The sequence below is a fragment of the Haliotis rufescens genome, unplaced genomic scaffold, assembly GCF_023055435.1.
Source record: "Haliotis rufescens isolate VD_foot unplaced genomic scaffold, xgHalRufe1.0.p SCAF_22, whole genome shotgun sequence".
Taxonomy (NCBI): domain Eukaryota; kingdom Metazoa; phylum Mollusca; class Gastropoda; order Lepetellida; family Haliotidae; genus Haliotis; species Haliotis rufescens.
In genome coordinates this window covers 13,482,438-13,504,115 of record NW_025963913.1, presented here as the reverse complement: position 1 = coordinate 13,504,115, position 21,678 = coordinate 13,482,438, and the positions used below count along the sequence as shown (strand labels likewise).

The window sequence follows — 21,678 nt, the reverse complement described above, 5'->3', positions numbered from 1 at the left end:
TGTGATTTTCGTGATTCAAGTTATCGTGTCTTGGCATCTGGACAAATGGTGGTCATAGCAAGTTTAGTTTAAGTCTTTGAATCCCCACAGTATGTGGCTGCTGGCTCCCATGTTACCATGTATACCGGGCTATCTGTCAATGACGACCCTCACAACAGAGAGACGATGTCTCTGTTGTACACGGGGCACTATAAATACTGAGGCATATTCTTTCCAAGACTCGCGGAAACAATGGAAAAGAATTTGAAGAGGCCAGCAAATAATCACATGTATCCATATAACTCTGCCCCTCAGATCTTAAAACATCACTCTGTAGTCATTGTAGTTTCTCTATGTTCCTTCAATGTTTGACTGATCCCTGTGTGGATTCCTTCAATGCTTGACTGATCCCTGTGGAGATGTCTTCAATGTTTGACTGATCCCTGTGGAGACTCTTCAATGTTTGACTGTTCCCCGTGTGGGAATTCCTTCAATGTTTGACTGATCCCCATGTGGATTCCTTTAATGTTTGACTGACCCCTGTGGAGATGCCTTCAATGTTTGACTGATGCCTGTGGAGACTCTTCAATGTTTGACTGAGCACCATGTGGATTCCTTCAATGTTTGACTGATCCCTGTGGAGATTCCTTCAATGTTTGACTGATCCCTGCAGAAATTCCTTCAATGTTTGACTGATCCCTGGGGGATTCCATCAATGTTTGATTTATTTCTGTGCAGGTTCCATCAATGTTTGACTGATCCCTGGGGGGATTCCATCAATGTTTGATTTATTTCGGTGCAGGTTCCTTCAATGTTTGACCAACCCCATGTGTATTCCTTCAATGTTTGACTGATCCCTGTGGAAATTCCTTCAATGTTTGACTGATCCCTGTGGTGATGCCTTCAATGATTCACTGATCGCCATGTGAATTCCTTCAATGTTTGACTGATCCCTGCAGAGATTCCTTTAATGTTTCATTGATCTCTGTGCGGACTCCATCAATGTTTGATTTATTCTGTGCTGGTTCCTTCAATGTTTGACTGATCCCTGTGGAGATTCCTTCAATGTTTGACTGATCCCTGTGGAGATTCTTTCAATTTTTGTCTAATCCCTGTGGAGATTCCTTCAATGTTTGACTGATCCCTGTGGGGATTCCTTTAATGTTTGACTGATCCCTGTGGAGATTCCTTCAATGTTTGACTGATCCCTGTGGAAATTCCTTCAACGTTTGACTGATCCCTGTTGAGATTCTTTCAATGTTTGACTGATCACCATTTGGAAATTCCTTCATTGTTTGACTGATCCCTGTGGTGATTCCTTCAATGTTTGACTGATCACCATGTGGATTCCTTCAATGTTTGACTGATCCCTGCAGAAATTCCTTCAATGTTTGACTGGTCCCTGGGGGGATTCCATCAATGTTTGATTTATTTCTGTGCAGATTCCTTCAATGTTTGACAAACCCCATGTGTATTCCTTCAATGTTTGACTGATCCCTGTAGAAATTCCTTCAATGTTTGACTGATCCCTGTGGTGATGCCTTCAATGATTCACTGATCACCATGTGGATTCCTTCAATGTTTGACTGATCCCTGCAGAGATTCCTTTAATGTTTCACTGATCTCTGTGGGGATTCCACCAATGTTTGATTTATTCTGTGCTGGTTCCTTCAATGTTTGACTGATCCCTGTGGAGATTCCTTCAATGTTTGACTGATCCCTCGGAGATTCTTTCAATTTTTGTCTATTCCCTGTGGAGATTCCTTCAATGTTTGACTGATCCCTGTGGGGATTCCTTTAATGTTTGACTGATCCCTGTGGAGATTCCTTCAATGTTTGACTGATCCCTGTGGAAATTCCTTCAATGTTTGACTGATCCCTGTTGAGATTCTTTCAATGTTTGACTGATCACCATTTGGAAATTCCTTCATTGTTTGACTGATCCCTGTGGAGATTCCTTCAATGTTTGACTGATCACCATGTGGATTCCTTCAATGTTTGACTGATCCCTGCAGAAATTCCTTCAATGTTTGACTGATCCCTGGGGGGATTCCATCAATGTTTGATTTATTTCTGTGCAGGTTCCTTCAATGTTTGACAAACCCCATGTGTATTCCTTCAATGTTTGACTGATCCCTGTGGAAATTCCTTCAATGTTTGACTGATCCCTGTGGAGATTCCTTCAATGTTTGACTGATCCCTGTGGGGATTCCTTTAATGTTTGACTGATCCCTGTGGAGATTCCTTCAATGTTTGACTGATCCCTGTGGGGATTCCTTTAATGTTTGACTGATCCCTGTGGGGGTCCCTTCAATGTTGGACTAAATGGTTTGGGTGGTCATGCTCAGCGTCATCTTATCCTGGTGGTGTGGTCGTTGTTCTCAATATCAATCACTGGATTGTCTGCTTCAGACTGGATTATTTACAGACAGCCATCATATAGCTTGAATATAGTGCAGCATTAAACAGCAAAAGACCTAAAAAACCATTTACCTCACACACTGTCTAAACTACAATGTGATCAGTGGAAATATTTTTATTCTTTTATCATATAATGGGTATTTTTCTCGGCAGGATAAAGCCAACGGATAAAAACGATATCCGTTGGGGTCATATGCGGATAGAGATGCAAATATCAAAGGGACTACTTTCACTGTTTATAAACAAACATGGCGTCGCCCTCGTCATTGGGCGATCGAGTCAGAATTAACCATCGGGAATCTGGATAAACTACTGGGATAATTGCTATTGTTATCAAAAGAACAGTCTAATATACTGAAAATCAGTGTCTAACTGTGATGAAGATAAGGCATTTTATAAGTTTTAGCAATTTTGGAGATAGAAATTTCGAAACAATTTTGCGAGGGCACTAGGCCTAGCCAAGCGGGATCAGTAGCCATATCTGTGCTTGTATATTTATGCTTGTAATATGTTTAAATTGTTACCTTGTTTGGTTTTGTCGCTGTGTGTACATCTGACTGCACTTCTTAACGTTATGACAGAACAGGCCGACTGTTAACATCTGAACGTGGCCGTGACGACTAGGGTTAGAGTAGCTTCCCTTTGACAAAGGGCAGCTACTCTAGTGGACAGACCGATGGATTGCCGCGAAAAGCAAGTAAAAGGAAATGTTGCTTTGCGTATATGTTGCTTCGCCACTGTATAAGAAACAGATTTCAATTGGAACTATATTGGCTACTGTGACTGTCCGACTGACACATCACTTGCCCTGTGACGTCATAAATATTAAGGCGCGTATTCCAGGAAAACTCGCAATGTTTCAGTAATGTTTGTGAGAGAGGGAAAGCGATTTTCAAGCACAGAATTAAAGAATGACATTATATGATAAAGAGGTTATCATGCTTGTGTTTTGGGGGGATGGTAAATATTCTGAATTAGGAATAAACACTATGAATTTAGCTCACCAAGGCTCGCTAAATACAATGTTTATTCCTAATGCAGGATATTTACAATCCCCAAACACACTCCCGTGATAACTTCTATTTATCATGCATTGCAGGTCAAATAGTGTCATCAGCTGTTTCATGTTCCCCTCTCACAGCTATGTAGTTCTCGTGCTAGGAAGGAAGTACCACTTATCAGTTATGTTCATATCACCATTGTTATACAGGGATCTGCTCTGACACGGGACAATGTGTTATCTGGACATGCTGTTGACAAGCTCTATTGCATACAAGATTTATCTGATGGCGTAAGCTTGCCTAACATTCAGCAATCAATCCTCTGTTGGGGTAAAAATCCTAGTTTGACGCTCAGCTAAATTTATTCCTATGAAATAGTTATCTGTATTACAGAGTTTGCGATTTAAATGCCAGTTACTGTGTACCGTACATTGCAGAAACCAGGCATAAGTAGGTAGGAAACCTTATCATTGCTTCACACTCATTCATGAAGAGGTCCTGATGGCTGTCTGAGCATCAATATTTAACTAAGGCCTATTTTCTGTACACACATGATTATGAGCTCATGTAGGTTACATAAGGTCACAATGTGAGATCTTTGACCAGAGTGGGTGAGTGGGTGTGTGGGTGAGTGGGTGACGGGTGTGTGGGTGTGTTGGTGTGTGTGTGTGGGTGAGTGTGTGTGTGGGTGAGTGGGTGTGTGGGTGAGTGGGTGTGTGGGTGAGTGGGTGTGTGGGTGAGTGGTGGGTGGGTGAGTGATGGGTGTGTGGGTGTTCAGATGTGTGGGTGAGTGGGTGAGTGGGTGTGTGGGTGAGTGGGTGTGTGGGTGTTCAGATGTGTGGGTGAGTGGGTGTGTGGGTGAGTGGGTGTGTGGGTGAGTGGTGGGTGGGTGAGTGATGGGTGTGTGGGTGTTCAGATGTGTGGGTGAGTGGGTGTGTGGGTGTTCAGATGTGTGGGTGTGTGGGTGTGTGGTGGGTGGGTGTGTGGGTGAGTGGGTGAGTGGGTGTGTGGGTGAGTGGTGGGTGGGTGAGTGATGGGTGTGTGGGTGTTCAGATGTGTGGGTGAGTGGGTGAGTGGGTGTGTGGGTGAGTGGGTGAGTGGGTGTGTGGGTGTTCAGATGTGTGGGTGAGTGGGTGTGTGGGTGTTCAGATGTGTGGGTGTGTGGGTGTGTGGGTGAGTGGGTGTGTGGGTGAGTGTGGGTGTGTGGGTGTGTGGGTGAGTGGGTGTGTGGGTGAGTGGGTGTGTGGGTGTGTGGGTGAGTGGGTGTGTGGGTGAGTGGTGGGTGGGTGAGTGATGGGTGTGTGGGTGTGTGGGTGAGTGGGTGTGTGGGTGAGTGGTGGGTGGGTGAGTGATGGGTGTGTGGGTGTGTGGGTGTGTTGGTGAGTGGGTGTGTGGGTGTTCAGATGTGTGGGTGTGTGGGTGTGTGGGTGTGTAGGTTAGTGGGTGTGTGGGTGTGTGGGTGAGAGGGTGAGTGGGTGAGTGGGTGTGTATGTGTGTGTGTGTGTGTGGGTGTGTGGGTGTGTGGGTGAGTGGGTGTGTGGGTGTGTGGGTGAGTGGGTGTGTGGGTGAGTGGGTGAGTGGGTGTGTGGGTGAGTGGGTGTGTGGGTGAGTGGGTGTGTGGGTGAGTGGGTGTGTGGGTGTGTGGGTGAGTGGTGGGTGGGTGAGTGATGGGTGTGTGGGTGAGTGGTGGGTGGGTGAGTGATGGGTGTGTGGGTGTGTGGGTGAGTGGGTGTGTGGGTGTGTGGGTGTGTCGGTGTGTGGGTGAGTGGGTGTGTGGGTGAGTGGGTGTGTGGGTGTGTGGGTGAGTGGGTGTGTGGGTGTGTGGGTGAGTGGTGGGTGGGTGAGTGATTGGTGTGTGGGTGTTCAGATGTGTGGGTGAGTGGGTGTGTGGGTGTTCAGATGTGTGGGTGTGTGGGTGTGTGGGTGAGTGGGTGTTCAGATGTGTGGGTGTGTGGGTGTGTGGGTGAGTGGGTGTGTGGGTGAGTGGTGTGGGTGAGTGGGTGTGTGGGTGTTCAGATGTGTGGGTGAGTGGGTGTGTGGGTGAGTGATGGGTGTGTGGGTGTTCAGATGTGTGGGTGAGTGGGTGTGTGGGTGAGTGGGTGTGTGGGTGAGTGGTGGGTGGGTGAGTGATGGGTGTGTGGGTGTTCAGATGTGTGGGTGAGTGGGTGTGTGGGTGAGTGGGTGTGTGGGTGTTCAGATGTGTGGGTGAGTGGGTGTGTGGGTGAGTGATGGGTGTGTGGGTGTTCAGATGTGTGGGTGAGTGGGTGTGTGGGTGAGTGGGTGTGTGGATGAGTGTGTGTGTGGGTGTTCAGATGGGTGGGTGAGTGGGTGTGTGGGTGAGTGGGTGTGTGGGTGTTCAGATGTGTGGGTGAGTGGGTGTGTGGGTGAGTGGCTGTTATTTCAATCAAACTTTGAGAGGCTCAATGATTATTTGTTTGGTGAGCATAAGAGTTCGTGTAATGTATTTCAAAGATGAATTAAACACAATATCATGTATAAAAATACCCTGATTGAATACCTGATATATTACCGCTCATGTCCAAATATCAAGGTATTCAAAACTTTTTCTTTTTATTAGGTTATACTGTTGATGAAAATGTTTAGGGTCTTTTTCATTACCTTTCATGTGTGACGGAACTGGCAGCTGTATGGACACAGGCCCAACATCTATGGTCACGATATGGCTCAAATACTGCCGATGTGACGTTAAATCTTAACTCACTCACTCACTCACTCACTCACTCACCCAACATCTATGTAGCAGAGCTCATGAAATGCTCCTCATGAATACAAACTCCAGCCTTGTTGAGATGGCCCCTGCTGTAGGTGCAGGCAGACATTGAGGGACCAAGTAAATTGCTGTCACCAGAACTAGGCTCAACAAGTCAAGGTCATCAATCTCTCACCATCTCTCTCCACTTCACATGGGACATCCCCCATGTTTGTCCATCTGCCCACTGACCTGAGTTGTTTGATGGAGGCACAGCACAGTGTTCACTACTGTCTCTGATCGTCCTGCAGTTGGTGTCAGCAACACTGGATATGTGGTCCTGGGTCCTGCACTTGAAGGTTGGACAGTTGTAGTCAATATAGTCATCTGTTATTATTCAATTCATTCCTGTGGGCACAGTTTGGCTGACATTTTGTGATTCGTCAGTATCGGTGGTGGACATTACTTTTCATTTCCTCATTCACAAGTGGCCAGGATGATGTTCCAGTGAAGCAGACCCTGTACACTGATCACATCATTTCATATCACTCACATTTCCCACTGAAGAGTTGCATACAGGTACGTGAACATAGGCGGTTTCATCTCTGCAATATGTTTTTGTAAAAATCTAGATGGAATTGAAGAGGTGCCAATTTTATAAATGTTAAGAAATTCTAAGAATCCCCTCAGTCAGGTGCTATAATTTCCATGCACGATCTTGCTGTTTCCTTGGAGATAATACTTGCATGCTAAGAGTTAACCTATCAATATATTCCCAAGTGTGCAGCAACTGACATACTGATGTTGTTTTCGGGAGGTAGATACATCCTCCTGGCTCTTCATGATTGGAGAGAGCCTTCGGGGCAATCAACTTACAGTGTATTTCAGTTGAGTTTAGTCTGCAGACTTTGCACCTCATTAATACAGCTGTTAAATCTATGTAAAAGGTAGGTATGTAATCAAGAAGTGTTTTTACAGACTTTTTGTGGAGATGAAAACAGTTTGTCCCTCTTGTGAGAGAAGTGTGTTGTCAGTCACTACTTTGTTTCCAGTTACTCCATGGGTTATATTCAAGACTCTCACTGGCTTACCAGTATTGAAATATTTCCCTCAAGCCACTTTTGTTCACATCTGTCACATGTCCACATGTGTATCAACATTAGTTTACTCTTTTTGTACAACCACTTGTTCTTTTAATTCAAATTACACAAAAATAACATATATGAGAAGACATGAGAAAGATTGGATTGCAAAATACTTCAATATCACTGAACTTTTTTAGCTCTATTGTTATGGCTATGCATCAGACATCTGTAAATACTACAGACACACATACTCAAAGTGGGTTGCTGTGTGTATTTGAGCATCTTTTCCACATCCACTGCAGGGATTAACTAGAGCTGCTTGAATAGTCAGAGTCGCATCCCCTCTGTGTTCATATAGTTAAACTTATAGAAATCAGAGTTGTTACGTCTTGAATTGCATGCCAGCATTTAGGAAACTTAGCCAGTTCAGTTAATTTTGTTCCAAAGTTGCACTGCAATGTCATGTCAACTTACACAGAAATAAGATCCCTGACTTCGCACTCATGATGACTAATAATGTAGATTAGTGTATTTCCTTGGCACTGGTATCCTTAACCATGTAGTGTTGTCATATCAGTGTTTCACTATCGAGGAAGGTTAGCTGTTCTGCGTAGACCAAGATAAAACATGGGCCGTCGGATTATCTCCCCATTCGTATTGCTCCCTCAGGAGATCAAATATTCCACAGTACAATTCCCCTGAGATTTGGTTCCGAAGTGGACAAACAACTTCTGTGGAAGCATATCATGTCTGTGTGTGGAACCCTCTAGGAACCCTGAGACTGCCTAAGGTTATCATTATCAATTGAATATGAAAAGTATCTTTATTCTGATATTGCACGGACTTGGTGACAGTTTTACAAGATTTATCTCTTTTCCTTAAATCCATTCATCTATCATTTGATAAAGTCCTTTTTATTTTAGGAAGTGATGAAATTGGGATATCTGTTAAATCTCCTGTTACTTACACTATCACAAATCTCTGTTGCTTTGTAGTCGAAAACTGAATTAAGGATGCTGAAATTGATATAATTGATAAATCATCTAACCTGGTATCAAAGCACCATTGTACAGTATGCTGTAGAAAGATACATGAGAACATCACTGAAGTTTGTGTTTAACATGAACGTGAAGATAATGTGGAATTCCAACTTAGTGGGAAGTTGAAAGTGCTATTAAATTGTAAAATGATGTATTAACTTGAACTATAGTTTCCTGTACCGTGTTGATCTTTGTCTCCTCTACAATTAGATATTCAAAACCATCTCCTGGGTTTTGTAGAGCATAATGACTGTCCCCTTCTCTTCTGGAGCAAGGCATTTACCGCCACCAACCCACATACATGAAACATTTCCACTTGCCAGGCAGGAGACAGGTGTTGAGGTCACCGAGGCATGAGGCATGAGGTTGTGTTGGACTAGCAGGGTCACTATTTGAAGCAGAAATACTATAGCATCAAGTTTTAGGATTATGGAGATTTCTTCATATTTGGTCTTAAAATTGGCTCACATTGGCATTATATTGCTTCAAAGATTAATGGGACCACCTCCGTGGTCTCTTGGTAGAGGGTGTGCCCAGAGAGGGGAAGGCAAGGGTTCAATCCTCGACTGCGTCATACCAAAAGACAGTTAAAGATGGTACTTGTTGTTACCCCTTGGCATTAAGGGGCTAAAACAAGGACTGGTCGGCTCGGAGTCAGTATCCTGTGTCTGAGTGGGGGTGTTTATATTAAAACTGTAGCAAGGCATCTGCGTGAGCTAACACTATGAACTTGGCATAAGCCTGGACTGATACAAGCAGCAGTTACATCCATACACCCATGCAGGCACGCACGCATTGCTCGATAAGTGCAGTAACCTTGAACACAATGTTAAATGCCATTTCACCTCAAAGATTAATGACCCAACTGAAGTTACGTGACATATCACCTGCAGCAGATCATCAATAATCCTATATTAATTCTATATTAATCCTTTATTAATCCTTCAATCCACTCTTGTCCGTGTACTAGGGACCTATTCTTCCCTGGAATACACTCTGAGTTCGTTACTAAGAAGTGAGGCTGCCAAGCCACTATGGTATGCAGGATTTGGGGGCTCTTTTTAGAAGATATTCAGAACTCAGCAGTTTGGTACGTGGGACATAAATAAAATTGTAGTTTGGTACGCAGATTCAACAATTAAAACTAGTAATGGTGCATTTGAAAAAGTAGGAACCTGTTCTGTCGGTTTAGGTTTGTGCTATTGAGATATATTTGTGTTAAGTATTAGTTTGGATACAGGGGTGAAATCAGATGGTATCCAGGATTCAGGGGAGGGGAGGGTTGGCACCCTCACCCTGTTTGGTGTTGAAACAGTGAAATATCAGCTAACATGTTAACAATAAAGTTGATTGGCTTTTGGACAAAGTTCTTTCTGAAACACATGAAACACATAAAGCTGTTTATGTACGCTGTGAGAGATTGTCAATATGGGGTGGTCTAAGGTGTGAGAAGTACAATTTGTGATTTGACAGGGGGATAGTTTTTCAGGGTCTAGTCAAATGAAGGACATCTTTTGAGGTCAGTTCCTCAAAATAAATCTCAAGGTCTTTGCTTAATGTTTGTTAATTTTATACCGGTAATGTAATGCATTTTATATGACAGTGTTCAGACTCGGAGTCCAGACACTCTTGATTGAATTACCGGTAGTGCTGGCTGTAACCCGTTGCTGTCTCTTTTTAATTGGGTTAAACCAGTTGTTACTAGATTGGACATGATTTTCAATCTAGGATTGTCCTACACTGATATCAGACAGAGATTGATATGCTTTGGATTGTGTTGTATTTGAGGGAACAGTTTTACTGATTCGAACTCGGATATTAATCAGCACATCACAAACATATCAATGCAAAAGATGAATATCCAAAGTCGGTCAGATAGCCATGTTCCCGAGGCAAAGGAGTTAACTGACTAAAAGTCCAGTTTCCATGCTTGCTGAACTGGGCTGGAATTATGGAGTTACATTTTAGCTGGAATAACAAGTCTATGCGTAGCCCAATCATAATCGTGTAACGAAATTGACATCCGGTTTGTAAACTGCTGTGCAGATTTCAGTTGATTGCAGGATTTGCAAAGCATGTGTACCGACAACATGCCGTCAACAGAAATGGTTCAAATCTTTTCATGTTTTAATCAAGGTGCTCACGTGATTTGATGCATTTCACAAAGTAAGACCCGTTTTATTACAATATAGATCTTGATTATCGATCAGCTAGTCTTCACTGGGCACCACCATCTTGTTTGAAGCAAATGTAGTTGATATGAGATGTGGAATCTGATTGGTCAATAGGAGGGACATAGAGGGGACATAACTCATACAGCCACTGGTGGTGCTACGATTGAGCCCAGAAATTCCAACCTAGTTCGGCAAGGGTGGAAAGTGGACTTTTACAGTCAGTTAACTCCCTTGCCTCGGGCAGTTGACAGATAATATTAAGGAGTATTTTGATCGTAATATTTGAAGTCAGATACAGATAATTGAAATGAATCTTGAAAAAAGAACTTGATGAATGGTTAACGGCATTGAACAGACTCAAACTGAGGTGGAGTAAAGTAGCTGATGCTGCTTGATGGAGGTGACTGAAGGGTGGCTCACATGATCTGCCTCATATTTACCTGGGCCAAGGTTGGGCACTGGAGATGTAGACCAATAGCTGACAACTGCAGGTGTGTTGCATGGTACAATCAGAGAGAGGCCAATCAGGACTGATATTTTATCAGCGAGATATTTCTCTTCTCTTGTTGCAAACAAGGAAGTCATTTACCGATACTATATCTACCGTATTTATCATTGTTGAAGGGTGCCATTGATGCATGTTTACACTGTGTACCTGTGATCCATAAGTTAGAACTTGTCAGCTGATGCATTGAAGAGTTCTACTACTAAAGTGCTTGTCAGGGGCTAGTAGCTTCACTGTGAGCCTCACTTGAAATATGGGCACTTAATACCACCAGTGTTATATTCTGAACACCTGGAAAAAGTGAGTTGTAATTTTATTTTGTTTCATAATATTGTTTCAATTGTTTTGTTATTTTCCATCGTTTTACTTCTTTCCAATTCTATATTTCAGAGTAAATCAACTAGAGTTGTGGATTTAGCACCAACATTAATCAGTTGGCTTGTTTTTCAGTCTCCTTTACATGGGAGCAGTGGTCCTTCAATTGATAACAGCCATTAACATAAAGCCTCTTGATAACACAGTCTTCTTCTCGTTCAGAAATGTTATGCAAGTTATCCTGACAGCTTCCGGCACGTAACTCATGGCAGGATTACTTTCAATATTATGGTGATACAAGACCCTGGTTAGTCTGGACCTTGATAATTCTGGACACACAACCTATTGCAGAAAGTAGGCAATTAGCAGGGCTGGTGACCACATGATTCCCACTATATCACCCCAAACTGGCTTCCACAGGAGATCTGTGAGGTCTTAGTTTTACTTTTAGTGGGGTAACCTTACCATTTCAGCATATCTTTGATGGTATCTTTCAGTATGTTATTCCTTGCATTCTTAGATTGGAATCTGAGGCTATTGACCGTTTTCATGGAAACCAAAGCATTATCAGATCCATTTTCAAAACAAAACTAAGGTGGAAAAAGGTGTTTTCACTGGTCATCGTTCATGCTTTTGACCTGTGAATATCTGTTGTGTTTTCTTACTCTTACAATTCAACATACCAAACATTAAAAAAGATCCACAGCAAATATTCTTTTTTATAAACACACAGGGTCATTTTCTGACACAACGAAAGATAAATATGTGCAGAAAAGTTTAAAGAGTCACAGGTTAAACAAAAACCAACACAGATGATCACTAATGCACACAAGCCGCGTGTAACAGCCTGGGGCCGTGAGGTGTCAGAGTGGCCCCTACTGTCCCTTGCACTGTCATCTATATAGAGAGGGGACCCGTTGTAGTTTATTTGGAGGTGAGACATTTAACATCCTTCATGTCTCAGTGTGGAGACAACTGTCTCGGGTCTCCTGCTGCTGTAGCCCCAGTCCACTCACTTGAGTTGGAGGAGTGCATTTCACACACATGCACAGTGACACTGGAGAGATAATTGATGCTGTAAGTCTGGACTACACGTGTCAACCAAGCCCTGTTTGCAGGGCTGCTATAATTATCTTATTTAATAGTAGAACTTTTCCTCCTCCCACTAACGCAGTGTTCATGAGTTGAGGGGAATGTTACAACTCAAAGCTTCATCGTTAGATTTTATCTCATCGGGAGGACTAATGTGTGAAACAGGGATATCATTGAAGAGCGCAGTGCATGGACAGTTCCTTTGAATGTGATCTCTAAAGGTAGGCCTTTTAATCTTTTAAAAGTTGTGGTAGAAACAGAATCATTTGTGTAAATGAGCTGATAATCTGGGCTCTTTCTGCACGACAAAGGGTGCTTGAAACTTTTATATTTTAAGACATGACTGTGTACTTTTTAAAACATAAATAGTTATATATGAGGTGCAAAACTGTATAATTTGGGTGTAACATTTGTTGCAACAAAATCTAACAGACTTAAAGTGAAATGTCTTGTAATAGAACCTACTTTATTGGATTTGTATCATTAGAACATCTAGTTCCTTGGTGGACTTGAATAAGGCAGTGACTATACAGGGTGTGAACCTCACATTATAACAATACACCAAATGAACTGTACTTTCTTCAGCGAGCCAACTATAGTTAGGATACATTTTGTACAAGTTTGTCAAAACAAGTTTCTCATTCATGTTTCTGTTTCATGTTTTTGTGAGTCACTACCAACTGGTAATTTATAAATATTTATAAACATATTTCCACAAATTTGCTATATTTTACCTTCTAAAAAGTATAGTGTGTCATCTGTAACATAGCATGTCATCTATATGCAAACTATATATATTGTTTGTACACTCCAGACGAGTTTGTTTAGCCTTAAAAAGGTGTGTCTATTTTCTCTTAAGTTTGTCCGAACTATTTCTTGGTGTGCTGCTTTGATGTGCTCAGTGTTATACAGAGTCAGCATGTAGACATGGATGTGTACTGATTGACACATTTCAAAAGTTACCCCCAAGAATATGGGGTTCACAAATGACTTACTCTTTGATGACTTGTCATTCTGAATAATGCATAAACTGGAGGTCAGCCACAGGTCAAACCTGCAAGTTCTCCATCCTTGATAATTCAGTGTATTACATAGAGGATATTATATGAGTATCTAAATACTGTAATTTAGGCACAAGTGTCATAAACATAGCATGACAGGAACACGAATATAATGTTCTATTTATTACTGAAGAATATGTCTACATACAGAGACAAATTTTAGTGTTTACCTATAAGGACAGTAAGTCGCAACAGCAGCGGATCCACAATTTGTCGAATGACATCAACAATCTTCAGCTATGACATCGTTTCTAGTGTGACGTCATTCCGACCTCACATCACAGTAAGATTCAAATGATGTCAACAATGCCGTCCGGATGACGGAAACAATACACTATTGTCTCTTGATGTGATATAACCCTTATAAGGGCACATACGATTTTTATGAACCCCGATGGGTTCGTGCTCATTGGAAATAAATATCAATTCTGTCATTATAAATAACTTTTTGCCAGTTTGCCACCAGAGTTTTGTTTTGAGTCCTAGTTTTGGAATTAGATCCATGTTGAATTACCTGGTTCAAAACGTCATTGATTGTTGATTTATGTGACAAAAAGTCTGCTTTGTTGGCAATAAAGAGTGTGGAGGTGATGACTGCACTTCTGAAATAAAGCCATGGTGGCACTAAGCCAATTGTAAGGTTCAGGGTATTAATCAGAATACAACTGAGATATAATAGACCATATATATATGTGGTCATTGATGGTATTGTAAATCTGTGAAACAAGAAAACACCTGGTTATCACACAGAAGTCAGAAAAGGTTTCATGTCATGATTTTAAGGAAAAGCATTGAACTCAAGGTTATAAATATATTTTCATTAACCATGTGTATTCAAAGAATTAGGCTTCTAGGTTAATTTCTTTCAAGACATTTTGTTCTACTGTTGGGCAACATCCAATATTGTAGTCAATGTTTATTTCAGCAAACTTAAAATGGGTAGTTTGGAAATTGTGTGCTTGAATCAATGTGTGAAGCTTAGATCATGAAATACCAGCCACATTTTCTGTGATTTATGACAAATATATCTCACTGATAAATTACAGTTCTTGGATTATGTCATTCAAGGTTGCAAATACCATCATGTTTGAGTTATACATCTCAGTCCACAGAATAAACAGTATATAAGAATAGCCAGCGATATAAACCCAACACAGTTTCAGACTGACATAATGATCTGACTGGGATAATTACCATATTTCACGTGTTAAGTGCCCCAAGCACTTATAAAGTTTGAAAGGGAGGTGGTATTAGAGATTTGAAATGTTGCTATAATGCAGGACCAATTCCTTGTTTTATATATACCCCGAGAGGACGCAAAGTAAAAATAAACAAAATAGAGATGATTGAAGGCTAATTTCCGTAAAGTATTAATTCATGAAAATGTTTAAAAAACAATAAAAACAAAAATGTGTTTAAAAACAAACATGGTGTTCTTTCCTCAACCCATGTTCCCAGGCAAGGGAGTTAACTGACTATATTACTCCAGTTTCCACCCTGGCCTGGCCTAACTTATAAGGTTGGAATTCCGGAGTTCCTTTTTGTCTGGACTAATGAGTTTATGTACAGTCCAATCAAAATAGTGTAACAAAGAGACATCTGGTTCATAAACAACGTGGATTTCAACGTGCAGGATTTGCAAAGCGTGTGTGGAAGCAAAGTGATATGAGATGTGGAATCTGATTGGTCAATAGAAGGGACAATAATCGCAATAGCCACCAGTGGCGCTACGATTGATCCAGAAAATTCAAGCCTAGTTCGGCAAGTGTGGAAACAGGACTTTTATTGTCAGTTAACACCCTTGCCACGGGAAGATGTCCTCTGCCCAAATTTTGGGTTGATACATTGTTAGATTTTCGCCCCCAGTCTCATATGTTTGTTGTAAGCGACAGTGACTTGACTATGTGTCTCTGTGCCACTTTGGCATGGATCCGTGCACATGCTTCAGTCATTGGTTTGTCTGGTCTCAAATATGTACAGACCGCTGTGATAGGGCGAGGATATATAGCTGACTGTGGCCCTTGTGGTGTTCTATGTGTTCAGCTTATACAGCCAGTCGTGTGATGGTCACGTGAAACCTGGTTTCTCCAACACATAGGGATCTGATTTGAGTGGGGTGCTTAACTTGTGGCATTATACGTGGAATGACCGGCCCATTCAGTGGGCAGATGGTAATGTGTGCAGTGTGTTATTCTGTTGATAACCAGCAGTAAATTGTTATTCAGATAAATTGCCTGTAATTAAATTGTAACGCTGTATGTGAAATCAATACTGTGTGATGAAGTGACCCTAGAATGAGTAATATGATACAAATGACCCTGATAATTCTGATACGATCATTGTCCCAGTTAAGTTGTGTTCATAATCCTGTTTGCCTGTCGGTGTAGGAGGCAGTGATTCTGTGACACCAGACTGATTGAAGGTGCAGTTAGTGTGTAGGTAGATACTGTGTGGACTACACCAGCAAACTGAGAGTCCCAGGGCACAAAAAAAATTCATTTGTTTTATATAGGCTGTGGTTTTGAATTTCAATGTCCTGAAAAATATGGAAATATTCCTATTCCATAAAACCATGTTTTCCCTTGAATTTACAAATTGTGCATGTCACTTCTTGCTGTGAGGGTTGATAAATGCAAGAAATTCTCATTTAACAGGGAGTAATGTCAAAGAAAGAAATTTACATATGTATATTGTTTCAGGAATCTTAGATCTCTTTCCAAAAATGTTAGTGTATCAACAAGATTGATGTGTTCTGTCCTGTACTGCTGTCTCACACAGCCATCATGAAGTGTTCCAGCGATGAAGATGGGATATTTACTGATGGGGACGAATAAGGGAACAATGAGAAATAAAGGGAAATAGGCTCTACTGTCAGTACGTTTGAAATAGCGTACATACAAATTCAACACATGTCAGAATCCAATGTTGAGATATATTTGTGTGCATTGTTTCCACCGTGTATTTGGTATTTTGGCGTAACATTGTGCTGTGTCTGAAACTAAGCGTTCCCTTATTTATTTCCAGCAGTATATGTTGGCTATCACATGTGGTAGGGAGGGTTGCCATGGGTGTCTTTTAGAACATGAGAAACAGTTGAGCACACTCACTCTGACATCGACTTATGTTTAATTGAATACATAAAACTCACCACTCTATGTATCAGTTATAACATCACAGCTACATCTTCTTCACATCAAACATGTCACCTTACAACACAGCAATAGGTAGAGACGAATTCTGCTTCAAAGTTTTCATATACCCCAGTAATTCTAATGTTAGCTGAGGCGGTCGGGTAGCCTAGTGGTTAAACCATTCGCTCGTCACGCCCAAGACCCAGGTTCAATTCCCGACATGGGTACAATGCGTGAAGCCCATTTGTGGTGTCCCCTGCCGTGATATTGCTGGAATATTGCTAAGAGCGGCGTAAATCCTCACTCACTAATGTTAGCTGATACCTGTTTAAGGAGAACCATTTTGTTTTTGATATATCCAAACAGTCTATTGTCAAACTGAATGAGTAAACATCTTTCATTTTGATTTTACCTAATATGTAAACAGACAGTCTGTGACTGGTCAACTCTGGATTATGCCTACTGTCATGTGTAATCAATCCTTGCCTGCTGCAGCATAACACGTCCATCAGCTAGGGTATTAATTACATGTGATTTAACACTGACAGCCTTATATTGATACTGGTATTTGCAATTCATCAAATCTCGGTCAGAGAGTGACTTACATGGACACTTGTAGACTGAGATGCCACTTGCGGCATGAATAAGGCATGCGACAGTGTTCTACACACAAGTGGAAGGTTAATCTCCCGTGCAAGTATGCTGTTTCACATTGACTGATAATCACTTGTGTGATCAGGGACCAGAGTCGTTTGTTTCGGTTCACTGCTGAATAACATCAGAGAAACTGTGAGCAATTCCTTGGAATTTACCAGATGGTGTGATTGTGGACAGAAAGAGTTTATCAGGTAAAGAATTATCCAGCTCCAGCAAAATGGACGTCTACTTTCTTACGTTTTACAGATTCTGTTAAACAGTTCAATTTATTAAGCCTGTTTTAACTATATGCTCTTTGGATTAGTAATTTGTTGGTTGCAATTTTCTGATCAGGAACAAATTTCATTAATAAATTCATCTAATAAATGAAATACTTTGCCTCAAGAAGGTTTGCAAACATCGCAAGAACATTTGCTATAAGAAAGCATTACATAAAAACATGGACATTCCGTCAGAGGATGAGATAATAAAATCTGCCAGAGTAAATATCCAAATCTTTTACAATAGTTTTAGGGCATATGACCACAGGGGTCTAAGACACTGTGCAGAGTAGTTACCCTTTGCTACCAGGATCTGCTAATTATTGATTGAATCCAAGAGTCAAACTGATTATGATCCCTGGACTGTCCATACGATACCCATGCTTGCACAGGTTTCATCAATGTGGCAAACCTCAGCACTTACTGAGCTAAAATGAGTGTGTGATTGAGTACGGTCGACGTCTCAAACTTGACCGTAAGAATCGCACTGGTCCCTTTTGTGTTATACCTAATATTGAATCAGAACTACATTTTTGTCTCGAATGTCCATTTTATCAGGACTTAAGAGAAAGTTTTATTCTAGAATTTTATTATAAATTCCCATCGAACAATAAGCTTATTTTATTATTCACATCACGGAAAATCATGGTCATAAATAATTTGGCTAAATTTATGTTTTTAGCTTTAAAGAAACGTAGTAAATATTTTGCATAATATAGATGTCCATCATTTAATATTTGCATAAACAGAAACTGTAATAATATTATATGGCACTTCAGCGCTTATTATGTCAAGTTTCATGTATAATGGGCCGGTGGCCCCTTTACCGTAATAAACACACTCTACTCTACTCTACTCTACTAGACTCATTGAAAAAAATGTAAATGCAGAATGAAAGTCTTCCTCCTTCTCGATTATCCAGTGCATTATATCGCGATAATGATAAAAACTGGTCCCTTTACAATTATAGCTTCATTTCACACGGGATGTCACAGCTCAATCTCTCCAACCAACTTTGCAAATGTCTTTTCCTTATGAGCTTGAAATCAGTAACCAATCAAAATGTTCCTTCCTAAAGCGAGTTCAGCATAGATTTACATAAAAAAATTGTGGTGTCATATGAGCAAGCCATCGAGTTAGTTAAGGAATCACAACATACTTATAAATGATATGTGAGATGGAAAAGATGTTTTCCTGAGTACTAAGACAGTGGGAGGGAAGTCGTAAGGCAACAAGAACGTCCAGTTGTATTTGTGACAGCATGCCGAGACTATTCCTGCGCTATGACTTTGGAATTTATATATATATATACATATTTTTTACTAAAAGCCTAGGCAAGTCTAGATCAAACTAAACCAAGTCTAGTTTCCTTGATTATGAAAACAGCAGAAGAGGAAAGGTTCTTTTGAAGAAAAAAAAATTATTATAAGAAATGTTTTCATTGACTAAGTGTTAGTCTAGCAGAGATGAGTTCTGTGACATCACTGCTTGTTTATATCATTACAGAACAGGGTATTATGATTAAATGGCTGTTCTTATCGCCATGTCAGTCAAACCAGCCTCCAAACAAAGTGGTCCCAATAGAGATTTGATGCACTTGATAATCAAGATGTCTCCTTCACGATATGTAGAAGAAGACCGCCTCTGTGGTCTAGTGGTAGAGCGTCTGCTTTGCGAGCTTAAGGTCCAGGGTTCAATCCCCGGCAAGCATCATACCAAAAGACTTTTAAAGAAGGTACTTGTTGTTGCCCTGTCTGCTGCTCGGCATTAAGGAATGAAACAAGTATTGGGGTATTCATGTTAAACTGCCGCATGGTATCTCAGTGGCCTTGCACCATAAAATGGGCATTTGTTCAGACTAGTACAAGCAGCCACACACACGCACACGCACACGCACACACGTCGCTATGTAAGTGCATTAATGTTGAAGTACGTAACATGACATTAAACCCCATTTCACTTACCTGAAGTTGAAGAACAAGGAAGGATGCATAATTAATCCTGACTGGCCTGAATGTTTTTTTATTTCATATACTTTGCATTATTTTGCATGTTATTCATGGACTGTTTGTTTACTTAACATTATGAGGACAAAACAAACTTAACAACCCTTGCATCCCTGCATCCAATCATTTAAGCTAGTATAGCCATATTTCACTGAAATTCATATTCAACAATTTAAAGTCATATACATTAATTTCTGTTGATTGGACAATTAAAACTTGAAGTGTTTTGTGATTACACTTTACCATAAAAAATGTGTTCCATTCTCAATCGATTCACACAATGTTAGTATTACAATGTTAAGTCATATACTCTCCAGCCATGCGTGAACATACCCTTGAAGTTATTATTTTAACAACTACGATTGTAACAATGGACCACTCCACACTCTTTGAAGAGGGGAATTTTATGCATGAAACTCTACAGGAGATTTGACCCCTGTCTTTTGATCCAGTGACCCTAATATTGAACCAATGTGACCTTTTGAATGAGATGCTGGAATAGACTATAATGGAACAGCCTGTCTCAAGTTTGAATAGATTATGCTGCAGCGCCTAGGCATCATTATCGCTATGGAAACCACCCACTGACTGGATGCCGGGGATCAATAATTCTGCTGAGGCTCCAAGCAAATGAGTAATCAATAATTTCAAATCCCTACACCCAGCTGCCAAAATATTCAATATTATTGGTGAAATTTATCATTGATAAAATGACCGATTCTTGAATTAAGCAAGGCACATGTTTATGTTTTTTCTATCCTTCCATGGAATATTTTATGTGAATTTGGAGCTTAGTCATCGAGCGTCCTTCACCTTGATGTGACAAAGACCCGCACTGCCGTGTGTGTGAGGGGACGATGTCGTGTGTACTGTTTTGCACGTGCGGCGGTGGCACATCTCGTCGTCCGGGTTCAGCGTCTGCAGCAATGTGCTTGTGGGGTAAGGCACTCGCTTGCACGCACATGCTCAATCAATAGGGATAATAGTAACACTGTAAGGACGTCACATTCCAGCCATGTGGGATGGAGGTAGCCCTATGCTAGGATGGTACTAGGGGTATTTTCACATCAGCACATTTAGGATGAAAATAATCATGAGTGGTTGGTATTCCCATTTTGTATTCTTTTGTTGTGTGATTATTGTGGTCTTGCAGTGTTTTTTGTATGTTATTTTGCTGATAGCGATGTGCATCTTTCCACGGCAGCAGTTGGCACCGGGTCTCCGCGCTCTGGCAGAAGACATGTGGGAGTCGGTGCCTTGGGCACCTCAGCACTTACAGCTTCACTTTGTCAAATGAAACATTTGCAACTGTATTACATAAGATACTATTAACATAGTTACCTAAGTCCTACATTCTATGAAATGTGGATGTATTTTCATGTATGAGTATTTTTGTTTCCTTGGTTGTGTTTATATTGTGCATGGTACTCTGCTGTGTAGACAGAGAGGTATTGATTTTGTGCTGGAAAGTTTAACACATTTAGGTATTTAGAAAGTGACTGTTTATTCAAAGTTAACATATTTGAAGAGAACTTTTCTCCTTACATGTAGAAGGACGTTGTAGTTTTGGGGTTGAGCATCCTGGATGAAGACTGCAGGGTTTCACCTTGTCTTACAAAAGTAATTTTAAGGGTCCTTGCAGGCAATATGAGGGTCCTGTAAAGTGATGAAATGTGTACTGCATGTCTTGATAATTGCTATAGAGCCTGAAAGGAATCAATGATCATGTGGACAGTGGTCATGATTGATGGATGAAATGACAGACACCCATACCTGCTCTTGACGCACTGTAGGTAAAATGAGTATTCTTGTGCATTCCCACGGGATGCAGTATATGTGCAGTATTTTCTGCATTTCTCTGCATTTCTCTGCATTCTCTACATTCTCTACATTTGTGCATCACATAAAGCCCTGAGACAGTGTTGTAACTCTGTGTTGTTATCATCAAGTCATGACTCTGTGTTCAACGCACTCTCATGCTAAACCTGGTACAATGTAGGACATGAAACATTGAAATATTTGACATGTCAGATATTGATGAGTCACTATTGGCAGCTGGTAATGAGCCATTGTATATATAATAAATTTATGGAGAGTTTCATTAGCATACCAATAAAAGTGAAATATCTAAAATACAAGGACAAGCTTTTGTGTGGTGTGATAAACAGTCGAAAAGCCATGTTTAAGTGCTATGAAAGTATTGAGTCAGTATAGAAATGGCACCATGTATAATTCTACTAC

At 40.8% G+C, this 21,678-nt stretch overlaps 1 protein-coding gene across 4 annotated transcripts in view; it reads left to right on the top strand.

Annotated features, from left to right (window-relative positions):
- Positions 1-21,678, top strand: part of LOC124140104 (FYVE, RhoGEF and PH domain-containing protein 2-like) — a 128,140-nt gene that overhangs the window by 33,832 nt on the left and 72,630 nt on the right. The window contains exon 1 of one of the 4 annotated variants that reach the window (XM_046507480.2): positions 20,250-20,376. The exons of 2 other annotated variants lie outside the window; for them this stretch is intronic. In XM_046507480.2, coding sequence (XP_046363436.1) covers positions 20,295-20,376 — 82 coding nt within the window. In that variant the 5' untranslated portion in view covers positions 20,250-20,294. Of the gene's footprint in view, positions 1-20,249; positions 20,377-20,427; positions 20,538-21,678 lie in introns of those variants that run through there. One more of the 4 variants, XM_046507482.2, reaches the window with a different exon arrangement.